The 18,963-nt window shown below is 30.5% G+C and overlaps 1 protein-coding gene across 1 annotated transcript; it reads right to left on the reverse strand.

Annotated features, from left to right (window-relative positions):
* Window positions 1-13,665: 13,665 nt before the first annotated feature.
* Window positions 13,666-17,185, reverse strand: LOC132933413 (uncharacterized). Its single transcript, XM_060999705.1, has 3 exons — window positions 16,843-17,185; window positions 16,422-16,754; window positions 13,666-14,063 (listed from the first exon to the last, which is right to left on the reverse strand). Exons 1-3 carry the CDS (start codon window positions 17,183-17,185, stop codon window positions 13,666-13,668), a joined length of 1,074 nt encoding a protein of 357 aa, XP_060855688.1.
* Between the last annotated feature and the right edge of the window lie 1,778 nt (window positions 17,186-18,963).

An 18,963-nucleotide genomic window follows, 5' to 3' on the forward strand; every position in this document is an offset into this window, starting at 1 on the left:
AATAGATAGAAGTTTGGAAAATTTCAAAAACTAACTTAAATTCTAAATTTATTTCTTTTTTGTTAAACTTTAACTAGGTATTTGAAAGAAATTAGTAACTTGCCCAGCTTGCATACATATAATATGAAAAGACACGTAAGTTATAATTGTTAGTATGTATGTAGGTATTTAAGTATATATTATGCTATATTATACATAGTTGTAGGCACATTTTTACGGCAGATGAATACTAAAGTTAAGCCTTAAGTTTGACAGGACTGTACAAAGACACGGGGTAGGCACGAGGCATGTGTTAACAAACACTTGTTAAATGACTTTAATTATGACTGACCTGTCTCGAAGCAGTCGAAGCCCTCGCATTCGCTGTCCAAGTTCCGACTAGGTACTTGTTCAATAATTGAGTATCGACACCACTGCACGCACAACGGAATGTCGCTGTTCTGATGCGGTAAGACGTTGGCACACGCGTTTCAACACAATACACAACCACGGACCGATTGTTTGTAAAACCAAAACTTACGTGTTACAATAAGTATACCGAAACGGCGAACGCACCAACCGATTATACACACCGTATAAAAGAAATAAGAATATCCGTATGTCGCAAATGGCGGTAGAACAAAAACAACAACGACGCACATTAATTATAAAACTTACATCAGTTACATCATATAAATTATAAACAACGCTGTGGCGTCGATCGACAGCGTCTATCGATAGATGACAATGTCTGTTACTCTGTTACGCACTAGGGCCAATCACAGCGCTTGGTCCGCGCTTTAGGCGCTTATCATCAGTACTAGGTCTGCGGATATTAATATCACGACACCGATAAGAAAACCCATAATATTTTATTAGGTGTAATTTTATCAATAGTGTAGATCATAATATAACATCATTATAATTATTATATACATAATATACATTATATACATAATTATTATTATTATTATATACATTATTTATATATATGTAAGTATAAATAACACACGGAAAATACATATAAAAAATGTTTTTAAAAAAATAAAAAAATATAATTTTCATATTTTTTTTAATTTAAAAAAATGTTTTAAAAACATCTTTAATATGTTTTTTTAAAGATAATTACAATCATGTACATTAATATATATATAATTATAAGCACATAGAAAATACATATGAAAAATGTTTTTAAAAAAAATTAAAAAGGTTTTTTTTCATATTTTTTTTTTTAATGTAAAAAAAAAATGTTTTAAAAATATATTCAAAATGTTTTTGTTAAAATCATTACATTCACAACATTGTAATTAAAAAAAAACATTTAAAAAACATATTATTGTTCATAGGGGTGAACAAGCTCTGCTGGCTTGGTATGTTCCGTGGACGTCGTCCCTTGAACTGACCTTTTCGGCTGGATTGATGTGGAAACCAAATTGTTTGTACAATTCGGCGTGAAACTCTTGATGACGTTGAACGTGGTTCGTCGGTGGGTCTCGAATTACTTATATGGAAAAATCAACTTTTTTCATTCGATATCGAAAAACCCCACACCTGACACCAAATTTGTGTAGTGATCGCCGTGAAGGACACGTTGAACACTAATACAATAATTATTTAAACGACGTAGCACGTTCGTTGTCGTCTTGAGTCGTGGTTGAGAAAGATAGGTAAATAATTAATAACACTTTTTTATACTTTTAAAATATGACAATTACATAACACTTTATTATTACAAGTTTGAATTACAAAATAACTATAAGCACTGTCGTAAGCTTGATAGACCTACGACGAGGGCTGACTATCTTCTAAGTAATAGTAGGTGCTCTACCCGTATTTATGCGGGTTCTAACAATGACGTATTGGTGGCGTGATATCTATATTCTAATATTACTTCCCTAGTAATGTCAAATTGCATTATGATGGGACTAGGTAAAACAACTTGTTGTTTTCACCTCTGATCCACGCTTCCTGTTATTTAGGCCTATTTTACATTGCATATTACTACCTACATTACCCATTATAAATTATACTAAATGTATAATTTATTCTACGTGATATTGTTTAATATCCTATTATAGCTGTGGGTATTAATACATCCCTAATATTGTTGAATTGCACTATTTTGTGACTAGGTAAAACAACTTGTTGTTTTCACCTTTGCTCTATGTTTCCTGTTATTTAGGATTATATTAAATACCTACGTTTCTACTCATAAATTATACTATGTATAATTTATTATTTTACTTATTTTATTTAAAATAATATAATGGCTTTTGGGTTTACTACAAGGGTCACACTCAAATGGAGTGTGACAGTGTACATAGTGTGATTGAAAGGAAACTAAAGAAGAATGATTATTATTTACCGAGTCAGCTATCTCAGCTCACAAAAGAAGCCAGAAGTCATCCATTTCCATACATCTCAAAATTGTTACAGTTTGATTTTTTTTCAGATTACAGCAATAAAAAGCTCATGTTCTATGAATCCATAAGGCCAGGAAATATAGCTTCTGATCCAGTTGTTACAGAACTGGGAGTTATACAATACTGCCCAAGTGGTATAATTTTGTATAAAATCAACTACAATGATTCTTTTAATGAGTTGCCAAGGAGGCCAAAAAAAATTGATCCAAAACATATTTTAAAGTTTCCTAAACTTCACCAATCTCCCAAAAAAATTAGTTTGGACAAATGGAATGATCTGCAAAGTTTAAGGTCCATAATGCCTTATGATTGTCATAGTTTTTATGATGCGCTACCTCATATGGATAATAGTGTACGTAAAAATAAAAAAAGTAAAGGAAAGGACTGAATTTAACTTAAAGACTGAATATTGTTTTATTTGCTAGATTTTATGTTTTATTATAGTTTTAAGTATTATTTTGTTTTAATTGATATTTTATAAGTTGAGTAACAAAAGAAATTTTATTGTTTTTATATTATACAAGTTGATTTATAATTATGTTCTATCCTTTTTTAAACCTATTAAAAAGAACTGTTAAGGTAACTATATATCCAAATACAAAACAAAATAATATGTTTTACAACAAATTTTAAAAACCATACACAGCAATGGCAATCCATTAAAACTGCGTATCTCAATATAATTATTTTATAATTCCACATATCTCATACACATCAATTTTAGAAAACCACCTATCTCATTATTATTGCTTTTTAACAACACGTATCTCATTTAAAACCAGTTTTTTAAACAAAATATAACATTAGATAGATAAATTTTATCTATTAAAAACTATTTATTATCAAAAACCATATTAATTAAACATCACATGTACTAAACTTAGTCAGATAAAATCATTTAAATTATGTTTTTTGATGATTGTGGAAAACATCAAAAACTGAGATACGCACTGTTGCAGTATAAGCGACGATATATTATTGTGATCGTTTCGCCTTCGGCTACATTTGGCAACACAAAAATTAGATAAATATCAGCACATAGAATTCGAATAAATTAATCAAAGTCATATCAGATTAACCTAACCGATTCACGGATTAACCAGGCGTGGGAATATATCGATAAGTAATTGAACAACGTCCTGTGAAGTCCACAGATAAGTCGATAGACTAGGGGGAAATGGGAGAGCAGGAGGCCCTATAAAACCAGACCCGAAACGGCCTGTAGATTAGACGTGTGACACTACAGTACAGGCGAGCACCTTCGCGAAAGACAATATATCAACTTAGTCGAATTAGACTTAGAGTATTTGTGCATAAAAGTTCAATAAACAACTTTACTTTCAACCAGTCTAATTATTTATCAACTCTACCTATAGAAATCCTCTACCAACGGTCTTGCTACTTGCAACTTTATAAACTAAGCAGTTAACCCAATTGCTAGTTTATAACAGTATGATTTATTCTCAGTTCTACTATTCATCCCCCATCCCCAATCTCATTTGTAATTAAAATTCACAATTATTTGTACACATCATGGAGTGTGTTTAACATAAATTTATAAATATATACATGCCTATATTCGTTTCAGGAACATGCGTCAGGTGTGGCTTGCAGAAAGAGCCCTAGCCGATCCCGCAGCTGTCCCACCTATACCAGTCACAATGCATTTCGTTGAAAATGTGGCCCGGGATAGGGGCCGAAACAACCTGCCTACCGCAAATGAAGTCGCGGCCGTGTTCGTAGGTGAAGGTGGTCTTCCTACCAGAAACATCAATCTGGTCATCTACGACACTAATCCAATCGACCAGCAATGGAGGATGCAATTTATACCAGCAGGTTACTTAATAAATATTTAACACGACTTCCCGCTTACAATATTTATTATACACTAGGAATGAATTACTTCCTTTTAGCCTGTTGTACACCTCACACACACACACACATAATATTATAACAGATGCTTAATAACTAATACGTTAGGTCAAAACTGACTTCAACAATTTCACTTGTGCAGTAATACTTATTATATTAGCAGTTTGAGTTTGTTGTGTGATAAAACAAAAGCCATTACCTACATTATTATACATTTAGTATATAACTCTCATCAATTTTCCTCCTAAATTATTTTCATAATATTGTAGTGATAGTATGACAATAAGTTACATTAATCAAATCTATAGTTACATTACTTCAATGCTTAATTCACTGTTCTCTTATTTCAGAATTTGTGTATACTTAATAACTAAAGTTAAATTACATTCCATCATATTGATGGTTTTAATTGTACAGTAAATATCCGACTGTACATACATTCTGGACATTCTTTTGAAATTGACTTAGTTATTTACTAATATGTTAGGTCAAAACCGACATATATAATAATAATAATTTAAATTTCATTGTGTTGGTGTGAAACAATTGTGTTACAATTATTATAAATTTAAAACAGCGTGGATCAACTTAATACCTATCACATGTCTCATCAATCTTAATAAATTATTTTCATAATGTGATACAATAAGTCTATAGTTACATTACTTTGTCGTGCTCTTATTTCATAATTTGTATATAGTTAATGACTGACATCACTTACAGACATACACTTGTAAGGATTTGGGCTTTTTAGTTCCACAAAAACTACCCATGAAGAAAGGGGAACACTTTCCTCGTGACCTGTGAGCCGCACCGCGTGAGACCCGAGGGTCAAGTCGGTGGAACTCACAGGCTTTGATACACGCATGGGGTATTGAAACTCCAAGATTTATTTTGGGAAAAGGGTGGATTAATAAAGATATAATAAGTTATAATTTTAAGGTAATCACGTGGGTGTATTTTACATAAGTTTAAATAATAAATAATTAAATAATAACATTTTCATAATTTCGTTACAAAATACTGTATAAGGTGGCACAGGGCAAATATAATAAGTATAAGATGGCCCATGGCAATTACAATATAAATAAGAATTTTCGGCACATTTTGTCCGGCCCACTGGAGGCGGCACACCATATTATTCATGGTGTGTCCTCACGGGGTTACCGGGAAAATGTGTGTGTGTGGAGGCTCGTTTCAGCCGGGATATTTCATACCAAGGGGAATGGGGATAAAAAAAAGGACCCGCGTCTTGCGACGCCTCTAAATCGTGCTCTGAAAGGGGGGACCAAGGGGAAAATATAATTATTTAATATAATTAGTTCTCCTGAGGTCACTTTTAGACGTCATTCGTATAATTATGTTATTTTAGGAGTATATATTTTGTACAAAGTCATGATCTTTTACGCTTATTATATTATTCGTTTTTCCTAGAATATGGATAATGCGTGCATATACTTATCACGTGTTGCGCGGTACCGTTGATGTTATTACTATTAGTCCTGTACTCCTATCGATGTAGGCTTTCCGGGATTACGTGCTCCCTGCAGCATTTATGTCTATTATTGAATATATCATTATTATTATTATATACGTAGTCACAGCTCGTTACAGTACGTATATCCCGGCGCTGTTCCTGTAAAAGGTAAGAACGTAAGAATGACTAAAATAATGTTTAACTCGGGTTTTCAGGTCGGAAACACTTTTATTGTATTAAAACAAACATAAATAAAACACTTAGCAAATTCAGATCGCCTAGCCCGTACTACGATCGGCGTTTCACACGCACGTCGTAGCTACGTCCTCGCCGAATCACTCAGCGTCAACGGGGGGGTCTTGCCCGCGCGTACGGCGGTGTTATATAGAAAATATTATCGTCACCTCAGCACATATTGCATCGCTGGCCTGACCTATGTCAATAATTTACAATTTGAAATATTCCCACCTATATTACATATATATTAAATAATATTATTTTGACGACTGTCTACAATATACGACAGTCCCCGTTGTTTTTTGGAAAAAATGCCCTCATTTTTTAATGCTATTGCTACATAAAAATGTCTTATTACTAAATTAAATACTAAACTTATATTATTACTAGGTTACTGTCTCGGCTTATTCGCGTCGTTGACTTTAAAATTATGCTTAAATGTTTATTTAATCTTACTACTTTAATAATTAATTATATAATGCGTGTGTAGCGAGCTGTGACTGTTTAACCATTTATCTAAAAATAACACCATATAGGCAGTAGATCAAAGTGTAGATCAAAGTAATCGTATATAGTACGCGCCGCGTAATATTTACATTAATAGTAATAATAATAGCAGCTGCGCTGCGTGTATAGTAGAACAAACGAATATCGAGCGCGCGACCATGAAAGGCGTGCGTCAATCAATATATGACTACTTATATAAATAACTCGCATAAAATGTCCATATAAATCGTGAGTGATATGGAATAAAGCACCGCACGTGTACAATAATAACATATATATGTGTTCAACTTCCTGCCGGGTGCAAGCGCGTGACGAGGCCGCGAGATGACCATATACGGCAGTGGCGCCGAACCATATTTTAAGAAGGTGGGCTGTTGGATTTTAAAAAGTTATATGGACCACCACCCCCCACACCCCCCCACACAACACTCTTAAATATGCCATACCGCGTTTGAGATTAATATTTTATTTTGAACTCTTATTACTCCTCTTATTTTTCACTTAATAAACCTTCACACCCCGTATTCCATACCATACCGCAAACTACGTGTTGGTACAGCCATCCAATCCAATGTATAAAGCGTTTGGAAAATATCAAGTACTCTTAGTTATAAGTTAACTAGCCAACTAGGTACACGAAATACATTTTTGTTGATTTTAGACCATGTCCTGTTTTATAGTAATATAAAGAAACAAATAAATCACTGAATAATAGTATGCAAACAAAATAAATAGTAAATAGTAATCAAATGCTATATATTTTAGGTTTTAATTAATTAAAGAATAACAAATAATATTAATAATTATAATGATAGTCGATAGATAACAAATTATAATTTATTGCCTATTATTAAATCATAAAATTAAATTAACAGTTTTGTTAAGACTGAACTGTATGATGCCATCTCATTTATAATGTTGTCTGGATCAACAGGAACATCCTTTTCACAAGACATTATCATCAGTCCTTCAAGCCTATCTTCGCACATAGTACTTCGAAGACGTGTTTTGATCAGCTTTAATTTTGAAAACGCTCTCTCTGGCGAAGCACTTGATATTGGTAGTGTTAGAGCTATGCTAAGAGCTATGTATAGTGCAGGAAATACATCATTTAATCCTGTCTTACAGCATACATTGTATAATGTGTGTATAGTTCCTACATTTTCACCGTGAAAATTATCATCGTCACTATCTTGTTCATTTTCTGTATCAGAATAGAGTACATCTGTAATGTCTTGATTTTGTTTGTGTAATTTGTTTGGTAGGGTTACAGATTTTTCTAATTCCATATAAACACTTGCAAATTGGATATAATCTCTTCTTAAATCTGCTGCAGTTATAAATTTCCCATATACTTGTTCGAAACCATTAAATGCATCAGCAGGAATTTTTCCTGATTTTGTTATTTCTACCAATCGTTTCTTTTGAAAAAGAGCTAAATCTTTGAACAAAGGTATTGAACTTTCATTAAACCTCTCTGATAGTTGAGTATTAATAATGTCTATAATAGTGATGTAAGTGTTGATTTTAAAATTTTGAATTGGATTTTGACTTGGCTGTTCAACTAATACCATATCTCCGGCCATAACTTTTTTACGTCACACGCGGGTTTGAATAAGAGGAGTAATATCAAACTCATCATTTTTTGATGTTATAAATTCTTCTTTTTCTTTCAACAAGACTTGAAATTCCGTTTCACTTCTGAGTGTTAGAATTTTTTTATCAACACTTTTCACATATGAAACAGCGGCCAGTAAATCAATATTTTTTCCTTGCAAAAATGAACTCAAAGGGCTAGTAATATCAAACATTTTTTTGAATGTCAACGCAGTTAAAACAAAGCGTTCTGATAACATATATTCATATAAACTTTTAGCTCTTACACAACATATTCGATCTGAAGAAATGTCATTTTGCAAGTAGTTCAATGTATCTAAAATTGAGTCATATGTGTAAAATAAAGTTTGCAGTGCAGTAGAATGTGATGACCATCTCGTAGTGTCGACTCTTTTCAACCTACGTAAAGGTTTACCAGGATAACGTTTAGTTTGGTAATTTGCAAATCAAAATTGGAATTTTAGTGAATTTTTAAAAAAATCGATAAGTTGCATTTTTTTTATAAAGTATGAATTTTTATCAAAAATCGATTTTTTTTTTTTATTAATTTTCCTTGAAATACAGATTTTTATTGATTTTTATCCAACAGATACATTTTTTCAGACTAGATTTTTTAAATTATGAATTTTCCATCAAACAGATTTGTATTCAATTTATATTTTTTACAAAAAATCTAAATTTAATTAAATTCTAAAAAAAATCTGTTAGATAAAAAAGCAATAAAAAAACTAATAAAAAATGTAAAATCAATAAAAAAAACCATATTTGATAAAAAAAAATTTTGGGTAAAAAATACACTAAAAATATTAATTAAAATATGTTTGATAAAATAATCTTATTGTATGAAAATTCTTAGTAAAATTAAAATCTTAAAAAAAGGGGCTGTGTGTATTAAATAAAAAATCTATATTTGATAAAACCATTAAAATTCAAAAAAAAAAATCAGTATTTAATTAAAAGATCTGTATTGAATAAAAATCTATATTTGATAAAAAAAATTGATATAAAATATATATTTGTTAAAAGAATCTATGTTTAATAAAAAATCTGTATTTAATAAAATGATCAATGCTAACAAAAACTAAAAATTAAAGTATTAATAAGTATTAGTAAGTATTAGTAGCAATTGTAGTAGGTACAATTTTGTATAATATTAATAATTAACAATTAACCATACAAAAATGGCTCAGAAATAATTTATAAAATTCGAATTTTTTTAAATTTAATAATAATGATCAAAAAGATTTCTAAAAATAATTAATTAAAATAATGTAGGTTTACTTTGTATAGGTATCTAAAAGTTATAAGAATAATTAATAACAATAATTTATACATAAATAATTGATACATTTAATTAAAATTAAAATTAAAGTATTGAATTAATTTTAAATAAAAACAATAAATTGAATATACTAATTATGGATTATAAATACAAAATATCAAAACACTAAAAGTAATTAGTAAAAATTATGTTTATTGAAAATTATTAAAAGTAAAATATTTATAAATAGTGCATACATAATGTATATTACAGAAGCTCGAGACTGTTTAGTAGCATAGTGTAATAAATAAGAGAAACAAAATACAAATTATAAATCATATAATCATGTAATCGTATTCTAAAAACCGATTTGCAATTATTTGCAATTAATTTTCTAAATATTGGACTTTGTTTGGATCGGATGGCAAGAAGAGTTAGTTTTAGTGTTCGTAAAATCATGGACATTCATAAACATTATAACAATAATACAAATATATTTTCACCAATTTGCAATTAATTTGCTAAATATTGCTGTTGGTTTGGAACGGATCGGACGAAGTGGAAGGGCTGACCAAATTTGCAAAAAAATTCGCCAAAATTCCAATTTTGATTTGCAAATTTTAATGGTTTCATCAAATATAGATTTTTTATTGATTTTTTTTCAAATATACCTAAATCTTTTTATCAAGTACATATTTTTTACGAATTTTTATACAATAAGATTATTTTATCAAACATATTTTAATTAATATTTTTAAAGTGTATTTTTTACCCAAATTTTTTTTTTATCAAATATGGTTTTTTTTTATTGATTTTACATTTTTATTAGTTTTTTTTATTGCTTTTTTATCCAACAGATTTTTTTTAGAATTTAATTCAATTTAGATTTTTTGTAAAAAATATAAATTAAATACAAATCTGTTTGATGGAAAATTCATAATTTAAAAAATCTAGTCTGAAAAAATGTATTTGTTGGATAAAATCAATAAAAATCTGTATTTCAAGGAAAATTAATAAAAAAAAATAATCGATTTTTGATAAAAAATTCGTACTTTATAAAAAAAATGCGACTTTTATCGATTTTTTTAAAAATTCACCAAAATTCCAATTTTGATTTGCAAATTCTAAAAATAAATTTGCAATTATTTGCAATTAATTTGCTAAATATTAGCGTTGGTTTGGAACGGATCGGACAAAGTGGGGGGGCTGACCAAATTTGCAAAAAAATTCGCCAAAATTCCAATTTTGATTTGCAAATTCTAAAAACCGATTTGCAATTATTTGCAATTAATTTGCTAAATATTGGCGTTGGTTTGGAACGGATCGGACAAAGTGGGGGGGCTGCATGAAGTTAGCCCCCCCCAAATCATTTTTTTAGTTTGCGATTGTGCTCTAAATTGCAAATCCTAAAAACCAATTTGCAATTATTTGCAATTAATTTGCTAAATATTGTCACTGGTTTGAAGTGAATCCGCCAAAGTGGGGGGGCTAACTTCATGACCATGTATTTATCGCGTTTAAACGTATTTAATTCAGTGGCAATTGCTATAACCATGTTTCTTGGTATATTACTATAGGTATTGGAGAAATTGTATAATATGACTTCGTCATCACTATTTAATAATGTTGTTTCTAGAGTTATTTTTTTATTATTTTGTAGGCACTCAGTTGGTTCTATTATATATTGTATTTGCTTGTCTTGCATTTTTATGGACACTTTTAATTTTGACCTAGTCTTAGGAGCTATGGTAATATTTTCGTTAGATATAATTTTAATTTTATTTTTATTTTTATTAATGTTGGTTGCACTTGTGATGCTTTCAGTTGTATAAATGTTTAAGTTGTGATTTACATTATGTTCGTACCATATTTCGTCCATTTTTATAGAATTATTATCGATTTGTATGTTTTTATTTTTAAAATCGACTATTAGGTTGTAACTAATATTAAAATCGTTTCCTAATAGTAATTTACAATTTAGTCCTTCAACGACGTATACTTTGATTTAATATTGGCGTGCGTTGATTGTAATTGTTAATTCTGTTGTTCCTATTTGTATCAGTTCGTTGTTGCCAGCGCCTGTTATAGTTATTTGTTCTTTGGGTTTAGTGACTTGTTTATTTTTTATTAGGGAATAATCTATACATGATATATTTGAGCCTGTGTCTATAATTGCATTTTGTTCGTTGCCATCTAATTTTATTTTTATGGATAACACTCTTTGTTTTCGTTCAGTATCTGAATCTACGCTTATATTTTGATTGTTGATTTTGATTTCATTTTTGTGTTGAATAAGCTGGTTTTTGGTTTCTATGGCTTTCTCGTCTTCTTGTATAGGCCGGTTCCGATATTCCCTTATGTAGTTTACGCATATTTCGCAAAACATAACGTTTCCCCCCTCGCTCCAATACTGTTCTCTGTCATCTTGGTCGTCTAGTATGTCCTCGGGAAAAACTGTGTTTATTGTTATGTTATTGAATTGACGAGGGTTATATGTTTCTGTTATGATTCCTGGTGTCCAATGGCAATTTTTATTGAATATCCCTATGTTTTTCCTATTTAATTTCCAGTAAATTATGGCATTTGTATATTCGGAATTTTCATGTATTAAATATAAGTTGAAATTGAATTGGTCACAGATAAACGCTAAATCGTCATCTTTAAGATAGTAGCCAGATTTGCAATTAGGAATGCCGAGCATATTTAATAATTCTACTGTTTTTCTATATACATATACCATGTTGTTTAAGGCATATTCGTAGTGCGTGGGCACCACAGTCACCGTCTCCGGGTACGTTTTCCGTTTTTATGAATGAACCCGCGATTTGTGAGATTTCATTCTTTAATTTATCGTTAATTGTGTTATTGAAATTTTTCCCTAACGTGATTATATTACTAGTTTGTGAACCATTGTTTTTAAAATATTTATTTTGTTTTTCATCGTCATTGTTTGGTAGTAGGCATATTAAAATTTTTATTTGCGTGTCTTGAAAAATAAACTTAATCATAGTAGAAATAACGTTCCAATCCTTTTTGTCTCGTCCAGTGCAAATTTTGGGTAAAGCTAAAGTAGTAATATTATTCTCAATACAAAATTTCCTAGTGTTAGCTAGTGTTCTAAAAATATTAGTGTACGCTGGTTTGTCGTAATATTCGTTTTTTGTTATGAGATATAGAACCCATTGTCTTCCGTTTTTCAAATAAGCAATTTCGGTTATTTTTTTTCTTTGGTCTATTAAATTTTGAACGTTGTTAAATTTATTTCTAAATTGTAATGCGATCCCCTTCGATATAGTAAGGCATTGACTTGTGCAATGGCCGATTGCGATATCATTTCGTAATGATAAAATATTTACCGTCTGTTCACTGTAATCGCATAGGAAGTCGGTTCTATCGTTAATGCTTAACCACGTCTGTTGTGTTTAGACAATCACCTTCTAAAAAAAACACATCCGAATACTTATTGCATGAATCTATAGGTAATACTGTCACGTTCCTCGATGTTTAGGTCATCAGTTTTGATAGCTTTATTTAGTAATTGTTACAATACAGTTGCTCCGTGGTGGTATTATAATACTTTGGTCATTTTTGATCGAGTAAGGAATCCTTAGTAACTTATTTTCAAAATATATGTGCATTGATCCACGTTCCAAAAATTCATAACCTAGTAAACCGTCCTGGCTTATTGGAAAATCGTCAAATATTATATCGAATCGAATCAAAAATTCTCGTCCTTCGATGCTAATAATCATATCGACTGTTCCTATGGTTTCTACTGGAAGTGAATTTATGCCTTTTAGATCCCCTTTGTTTTGTTCATTTATTATTAACTGTCCTTGTAACTTTGATATCTTTATAAGATTTTTGTTGGGACCCGTATCTATTAGAAAAGTTTGTTGATTACGCGAATATTATTGTTACTTTTATATTCATCTACGGACCGGTTCCCTTGCGCTTCATTAGAATTATTTCCTTGTTTCCTTTTTTGTTCATTGTAAATTTGTTTCCTACATTCGCTTATGTCGTGGTTTGGTTTTTTACAATATTTACACACCTTAATGTTCCCGGTATTTTCTTGTTTAACCTCAGTTTTAAAATCACGATAATAAGTTGGGTTACGATAATTTGGTACTTTATGTGCGCTTGTACGGCATTCATTTGCGTAGTGCCCCATTTTTTCACAACGATTGCATTTAATATTTTTTTTCCTCGTATCCCTATAGTTATTTGTTGACGGTGGTTGTTCGGAATAAAAAGATTTTTCCTCTTCGATGGCTATAAAAACCGCCTCCTCAAGGCGAGTTACCTGTCGAGCTTTTAGGATAATTCGGATGGAATATGATACTCCCGAGATAAACACGTTTAATGCGTGTCCCTTGTATCGTTTTAGCAATAATAGCTGCTTCCTCTGCAGTATTATTCACAGTTGAGACATGCGTAAGCTCATTGTAAGCTTTTTCGATTCTCCCGGAAAAACTAGTAATAGATTCATTTCTATTCTGTCTTATAGAATTTAATTGATTTTGCAGAAATTTGGCTGAATGTGATGCGCCAAAAATAGTTCGAAAATGGTTCTTAAGTTCCTCCCATGAAGTTATTTCCCTATATCTAACGGCGTCAAAAGCTCTCCCTTTTAATTCGGATAAAATTCCTTTTAATATTTTAGGTTTGTTAGCGTCTGTTACGTTTTCTAATAAAAATTCGCATTTTTTGTTCGAATGATTTTAGCTCAGATTCACTACCCCCCTCGAAGCTTGGGATAGATTTTACGGCGCTACCTAGACTAATTGTATCTACGGTTGCCATTTTTATTCTTAAATTGTCTGGGTTATAATCAATTATTTTCCAATCTACACTCGGACTTGACGTCATGCAATCAATATATAATTCAAGTAACTTACAATTGTTGCGTGTACATTTGTGCTGGCGTGATGGAAGACCTCTGGAAATTCGCCACGATAGCTTGATTGGAACAAACTGTTCGTGTGACCAAGTTCACCTGGAATTTGGGTTTGATGTCGGTCGAAAAACTCGGTAGCTGGTCCATCGGTGGGCCTCAAGTCGTTGGAATTTGACCTGATGGTTGAAACAGTACCCCACACCTGACACCAAATTTGTAGTGCACAGCCCTGTCACTGCTGTGAACAACGTTTCTTTTACGACGGTGCAGCTCCGTTGTTTACGACGTATGTTTGAAAGGAAAAGGTTGTTTTAAATAATATAACACAACACTTTGAATTACGTTAAAGAATGGTATAATGATATTGATTATTAAAATAATAAAAGTTAAATTAGTTATTTGATTAAAAGCACGGACAAGACGACAATAAACACTCCGTAGGAGTCCGCGTGTCCGTAGTGAGTCCTTACAGTAATAACTTAAGTCTAAATTACAGTGTATAAAACACCCATATTTAATTAAACATTCAATGTCAAATATTTTGCTACGTGCTTTTGAATAAGGAAAAATAGTGCTACGCGATGCATGATTAAGGAAAAAGTCGTTAAAGAATTGACCAATACTGTTAATACGTTAGCATTTTCGTTAGTAGGTAACAAGGTAACGAAAGTCCGAACACTTAGAATATCAATGAATACGTGTCACCTTGAGGTTTACTACAATAGTATCGACAGCTCAAATGAACACTTAATTAGAAATGTATTGTGTGGTACCTATGTGGCTGCAGTTTTATACGTGGTCGGTACCCCAATACGCGTCGTATATTACGCGCTCGGGTATAAATTAAAGATTAGTAATTTATTAATTATTATAATAATTTACAAACATTTTTGTTATTATGTTAATTTTTTTTACATATATTGCAAATATACTCTTTATAGTTTTTATTATGATTATATAAAATTTTTTCGTAACGTAACATTATTAACCTGGTGTAAACGAAAAAATATATGACACATATAATTTTTATAAAATATTAATAAAGCTTTTTTTATAATAATCGTCAAAATTTACATGTAGGTATTAAAAAAAATTAAAACTATTAAATAAAAAACATCATGAATTTTTTTTATAACAAACGTAAAGGAAAAAATTATTACAGGATTTATTATATATTATACATTAACAAAAAATTATTCAGAACCATCAAAGGAAGAATTCTTCATTTATAGTTAGAACACAGGGTTTTAAGTTATCTATAATATCGTCCATGATGGTGTCAACTTGCCAAATTGTGTCTTCCTGTGTGATGACATGACGAATAAAAATTTTCCAATGTTCATCGGTTAATCTGTCAATTCCAGTGTTAAGAAGAGCCCGAATGTCATCTATTTTAAATGTCGTATTATTACTCTTGACGTATCCTTTAACCATCGCCCATGCGAGTTCAATTGGGTTGAACTCGCAGTGATACGGCGGGAGTCGAAGTACTGTGTGCCCGTTGTTTATTTAGGTGGGGGAAGCGTCTGACCGTTGGGGACGAAAACCGGTCGCCGCCGAGGTACGATCTTATTCCGAATAGAGTGTATAAATACATATTAATCAAAAATATGAACAAATTTTCTTTTTTTTACAATGTATTATCTATATATTGTGTGAACAATTAGTATAATAGTTTTATTACTTAAATGAATATATTTTATTTAAATTTTAAATACAATTTACAAGTTACAATAAGTATTGAATTATTTTAATTTGTGGGTTTCAAACACTTCTTCAAATTAATGTTTCAACTTAAAAAATAATCGACAAAAGATTTTAGTTTCAAATAATTAGGATTAACACACAGTTTCACCTTGGAAGTCACATTGAACAATAAGATGTTTTTAAATTCAACATTATTTCGGTTGTATAAATAAATAAATATATTGACAAAACGATAAATTATTTTAAACATTGATTTAAAAGTATAAAATGGAAGAAGTATGCCCTAAAAACTAAAAATTAATATTAAATTAAATTTTAAATTTGGAGTACCTGATTTGTACACTCCAGATTTGTGTAATTCAGGTTTGTACATTCCAAATTTTTTAATTCCAGGTTTATACACGTCCCCTTATTTTTCTCAATTTTAAAACTCATTCTTACTTGTGATCATTGCTTTTGTTTTTTTATCCGATCGTATACGCCCAATATCATGTGCATGACCACAATGAGTACTCCAAAACTTGACTTTTATAGTTGAGACTCCTTCAGATTCAAAAAACGTAATTTCAATTTTAGATGGACAAGCTCTATTTATTTTATTTGTCCTTAGAGATTTGGTCATTCTTAAATCATTTCCTTTCTTACGATAATTCCATGAACGATGACAGAAGAGATGTTTTTTAGTACTACCATCGGGGAAATCTCTTTCAGCACTATCGACTACATACATAGATACGGTTTTTTGTTCAATGTCATGCTTCCAAGCTTCAAAATCTGTTGATATATTTGATTCAAATTTAATGACTCAATATAGGTAATGGCAATTTATTTAGATAATAAGAAAAAAGATCAGTGTACATACCAGCGATTGAATCAAAAGTGAGTTCCTCAAGCTCCACATCAGTTTGATGAATTTCAGATAAATGACTTCTCAGTTTCACGAATGAGTACAAATGTTCCTCACATGTATCATAAGGACAAATGATTCTAGTCGATTTTTTTGAAGTTCTGGTACCATGAATGTTTTGGAGATGTTCAGATAAATATCGTTCTTTTGAATACTTCTTACTGCAATATTGACATTTGTAATTTTGTAACTTTGGTGCAACAAATTCAATACTGTGAAATTTCCTGGAGTGAGCATATAAGCTCTTTTTCAAACCAAATGATTCATCACATTCCTTACACTTTAAATTATTATCCATAATGATCCGAAATTAATTTTAAACAAATTACTCAGTATTTAGGTATATAATCAAAATTTTTGTATCAAAATCTTTTATTATTTATCATTTATGAGATTATGTGATAGTGATAATGATTGCGCGCGCACTGACGGTGCCGAGTCGCGGATAATCACAAGTCCCAGCGCATGCGCAATGCCAACCGCATTCAACTAATGATTGGAAATCATTTGAATATTTTTGAAAACATTAAATAACATAAAACAATTTAATGAAACTTTGAGAAAATAAAGTAAAATGAGACACATTTTGATTAAACGATGAATCATTAGTAAATGAACATAAAAAATTGATTAGCTTATAACTTAAAAGTATATAAATTTTAAAAAATACAGAGATTCATTAATTAGATAAATTACAGTAAAACCAACATAAATATAAAAAAAAATGAGAATACAGTAATTATTATCAGTATTTTTAATAAGGTTTGTTGGGAAAAAAAACATTTGGTGTATACACGGTAAATATTTGACTAAGGGGCAAAACCGATTTCGAGTGTGCAAACTCCCTGTAATTTTAAAATACAGTAAATATTTTGTGTAAGTGGAGAATTCGTGGACAAAAAATGTGAAATCTCCCTGTAAAATGCTATACGATAAATATATTTGTGTGAAGGGCAAATAGTTGGACAAATCTCCCCGTGATTTTTGTCATGGTAAAATCATTGTGTTCAAGGGAGACATCCTCCCTTGAACGTTGTGAAATTACCGCGGTGAAAAAAAAAAAAGACTGTGTACATACAAATGTATACTACTAATAAAAAATTACCTTGGTTTGACATTGGGCAAAACTAAAATTTAAAATAAACATTTCCACATTTTAATAATAATATTCCATTGAGCATAATGTTAGTAACTTCTTCATTTATTAACTTTATAATTGATTTCTATGATTATTTTGTTGGATTGTATGCATTTATTTAGTGTGTTCAGTGTGTATGAATAATTATTCACTACTTTTTAGGGCAGTTGTATACATTCACCATTGCCTTTAAGTCTTATACTTCAATATAATATATATATATATATTTAATGTGTTGTTTAGGTATTATTATTAATTACATTTGATGCGTTATTTCATGTATTTTCATTCAATCTGTTGTTACGTGCTGCCCCTTCAGGGATTCACTATGTTGATGATTTAAAAATAATAGTAGTCAAATTAGATTTATAAATACAATGTTTTATTAAAACAAAATGAAATGTATAGTATCGTCGTGGTAATAGTAGTAGCAGTATACTCTGTACCAAATAAGAGCGCACCGCGCTGGCGCATCCAAATGAATCGCGGAGCGACGTCTTGACCCCCTGGTCGGGTCTATTCGCTCTGTGATTGGTCGCCGATCGTCGGTCGGATTCGCCGCCGTCGACGATGTTGCCGCCATGAATACAGGAAACTTAAGTAATAATGCGTTTCACGCGTATTATTCAGTAAAATAATACACATACTTTTCGTTTTTTTTTCTTAACATAGGTATTGAACACAATACAATATTAAAAACGTTTTTACCAATCCTACCACCATTTTTTTCCTTTATTTGTGTACCTACGTTTTATTATTTTTTTTTCATATTATGCACCTTGATATATAATAGTAATATAATAATAAAAATAATATTTTAATTTTTTGCATAAATAGGATAGGTTAGATTATAAATAATAACATTTAATAGGACACAATTTTCTTTGTATTCTTGTACATTGTCAAATTTTCTTCAAATTTCAAGTTTTCTGATCATC

This window comes from Metopolophium dirhodum, chromosome 1 (genome assembly GCF_019925205.1).
Source record: "Metopolophium dirhodum isolate CAU chromosome 1, ASM1992520v1, whole genome shotgun sequence".
Taxonomy (NCBI): domain Eukaryota; kingdom Metazoa; phylum Arthropoda; class Insecta; order Hemiptera; family Aphididae; genus Metopolophium; species Metopolophium dirhodum.

Bases quoted from the DNA above. Each gene is read 5' to 3' on its own strand.
- LOC132933413 (XM_060999705.1), bottom strand. From the start codon at position 17,185: ATGGATAATAATTTAAAGTGTAAGGAATGTGATGAATCATTTGGTTTG. The intron at 16,755-16,842 runs GTATGTACACTG...ATATATCAACAG, and splicing joins CACTTTTGATTCAATCGCTG to ATTTTGAAGCTTGGAAGCAT. The intron at 14,064-16,421 runs GTAAGAATGAGT...AATTTTTATTAG, and splicing joins AACAAAAGCAATGATCACAA to AAAACGTAACAGACGCTAAC.